Source organism: Apium graveolens, chromosome 8 (assembly GCF_009905375.1).
Source record: "Apium graveolens cultivar Ventura chromosome 8, ASM990537v1, whole genome shotgun sequence".
NCBI lineage: Eukaryota > Viridiplantae > Streptophyta > Magnoliopsida > Apiales > Apiaceae > Apium > Apium graveolens.
This window is the reverse complement of record NC_133654.1, coordinates 186985453-186988409: the sequence shown is the minus strand read 5'-3', so window position 1 is coordinate 186988409 and position 2957 is coordinate 186985453. Positions and strand designations below refer to the sequence as shown.

The 2957-nt window shown below is 34.5% G+C and overlaps 1 protein-coding gene across 1 annotated transcript; it reads left to right on the top strand.

Annotated features, from left to right (window-relative positions):
• LOC141680204 (secreted RxLR effector protein 161-like) lies at positions 1-936 on the top strand. Its single transcript, XM_074486494.1, has 2 exons — positions 1-391; positions 905-936. The coding sequence occupies exons 1-2, from the start codon at positions 1-3 to the stop codon at positions 934-936; spliced, it is 423 nt and encodes a 140-aa protein (XP_074342595.1).
• Positions 937-2957: the final 2021 nt, after the last annotated feature.

Here is a 2957-nt window from a genome sequence, read left to right as displayed (position 1 = left end):
ATGGAAAAATCTCATCCATTGACTACTCCAATGGTGGTTAGATCTTTAGAGCCTGATAAAGATCCATTTCGACCACAAGAAGATGATGAAGATGTTCTTGGTCCTGAAATCCCATATCTAGGCGCGATTGGTGCACTTATGTATCTTGCAAATAATACAAGGCCAGATATTGCATTTCCTGTGAATTTATTGGCTAGATTTAGCTCTGCTCCGACGGACAGACATTGGAATAGGATTAAACATATATTTCGTTATCTTCGTGGAACAACAGACTTTGGATTATTCTTCCCGAAAAACTCGACATCTCAGTTAATTGGATATGCAGACGCTGGATATTTGTTAGATCCTCATTTTGGTAAATCACAAACTGGATATGTGTTTACATATTGTGGTACAACCATTTCCTGGAAATCTACGAAGCAAACTACAGTGGCAACCTCAACAAATCACTCAGAACTCATTGTAATTCATGAAGCCAGTAGAGAATGTGTTTGGTTGCGATCTATCATCAAGAATATTCGGGAATCATGTGGATTATCAAACATCACTAGAAGTCCTACCATTATGTTTGAAGATAACACTGCATGCATTGATCAACTCAAGGAAGGATATATCAAAGGAGACAGGACGAAACACATTTCACCAAAATTCTTCTACACTCATGAGCTTCAAAAGAATGGTGAAATTGATATACAACAAATTCGATCATGTGACAACCTTGCTGATTTATTCACAAAATCATTGCCGAATTCAACATTTTGGAAGTTACGACATAACATTGGAATGCGTCGATTCAAGGATTTGTTACAACAAAATTTTGGAGAATGATTAGTTTTTCCAAGGGGAGATTGTACTCTTTTTCCTTCGCCAAAGTTTTTATCCCATTGGGTTTTTCTTTGACAAGGTTTTAACGAGGCAGTCTATGATCCATTCTAAAATAACAATCAAAGGGGAGTGTTGTAAATTGGTTATCATTGTCAAAGATTAAATAGTAAGGCTAGGCTTAGACTTGGAAATCTTCACATTGCATTTAATTTGCTTGTCTCTTATTTTGGATATAAATAGCTTTGTTTGTGATGAAGAAAAACACACACAAGCAGCTTTCATCTCTCTAGTCTGCTCTCTTTCTCCCTTTCTGCTATATTTACTTTACAGAGGTTCGATATAATATTGTTATAGCTAGTATTTTATAACACACTTATAATTATAAAACTATCGAATAAACCTTATTCGATTAATAGTTTTGAAAACTATATATATAATATACTCGGGAACATCATCTTCCAGTTTAGAAAAATCTTCAACTTTGGGTCCCCCATACTTAATGTATACGCAAATAATGCCTATCCATAGCATAGGTATTCTGGAGTTTATAATCAACTGAATCGACAATGAAATATCAAGATTCCGAAATAGGCATATCATATCAACATGCTTCAATATATCGCAAGACTTGCTAATAACAATCATGCACTTACCTCAAGATAATGCATATATATATATATTATATATATATATTTACATCACTACAACGATATACAGGTAGAAAACTTGCTTGGGCGACCGGGGGTTATAATAGGTCTGATGAGATTCCGGTAACCTATAAACAATATATAAGCCGAAATTAAACCACGGTCGCATAAGAAACTAGACTTTATCCCCTTAGACTCTAACGTTCGCTTCTGCGCTTAATAATTTTCATTAGTCGCTCGAGTACCCTCGGCTCCACCATTTTTATAAAATTAACCATTAAACGTTTTAGGGAAAATCTTTCGCGAGGACTTTACCAACTGCCTAATACACTTTATATAATTCTTTAGTGTTTAGATTAGTCTTTTAAGGGCCTCAAACATGGTCTCAAAGTTACTCGAGGGTTCAGGGTTCGCTCGCGAAACACCATTACTTAAAACGATCATTTCTCCTTGCTCGCAACTCGGATTTAAGCAATCCACATATCAAAACGAAGCTCATAACATGAAATATATAAAAATGGTAATGCTAAGATTTACAGTGAGGTTCAGGTGATAATTCTATCTGCAAAGTCAGTCTTCCTAATTTGGGCATTACAACGGATATGTTTACGCGATTTCCAGATTTCTTACCAATCCAATGATCTACCAAACTTCACTAAATCACCATCTAACAATCGTAACACCAAATCTAACCTATGACTAAGAATAAAGTCAAGATCCGACAAAATAAACCACTCATTCAAGTACTAGTCATAGATCCATTCATTATCATCTTTAAACCACCAAAACTAACTAATACACATGGATCTTACTTATACAAACATAGATCCAACATATACAAACATGGATCTAACTTTAGTTTCACCAAATAATCCAAAAACTCATTAAAACTCAAAGTCAAAGCTTGGGTTTGAGAGATTATACCTTCCTTGGAGTGAACTAAGTTGCTAGGGAGCCTTATGACCTTGATCTATCCTTAAACAAGCTTGGATCTCACAAACAATCAAGAAAATACAAAGTTAGTTTCTTGAAGATACTATTCATCAAGAAATTTGATGAATTGATTAGCAGAGTAAACCTTGAAATCTAGAGCTCAAAATTATACCATAACTAATTTTAGAAATATAGAATCCATGGAAACAAACCTTTTAATTTTTGAAGGAGTGGAGCTTGGACTTTAAAAATCACATCCTTGTATTTTCATAAAAAAAGTCGAACCTAAACAATAGGGTGAGAAGAAGATGAAGTGGTTTGGTGTTTGTGAATGATTTTACTTGGTTGTTATTCAATTTTGCTAAAAATATCTTGGTTAACTTAACCTTTGTTATTCAAGGGTTAAAATACTTGGTCCATAATCAATCTTGCAAAATATCTTTCTAACCATTCTTGCATCATCATGCTTACTTCATTCCCTTGCCACTTGTCAACTCCCTATGGCTTGATGATGTCATAATCCCTGGCTTCTTGTATAATCTTGTCTCTTGG

Bases quoted from the DNA above. Each gene is read 5' to 3' on its own strand.
- LOC141680204 (XM_074486494.1), top strand. From the start codon at position 1: ATGGAAAAATCTCATCCATTGACTACTCCAATGGTGGTTAGATCTTTA. The intron at 392-904 runs GTACAACCATTT...TTCTTTGACAAG, and splicing joins ATATGTGTTTACATATTGTG to GTTTTAACGAGGCAGTCTAT.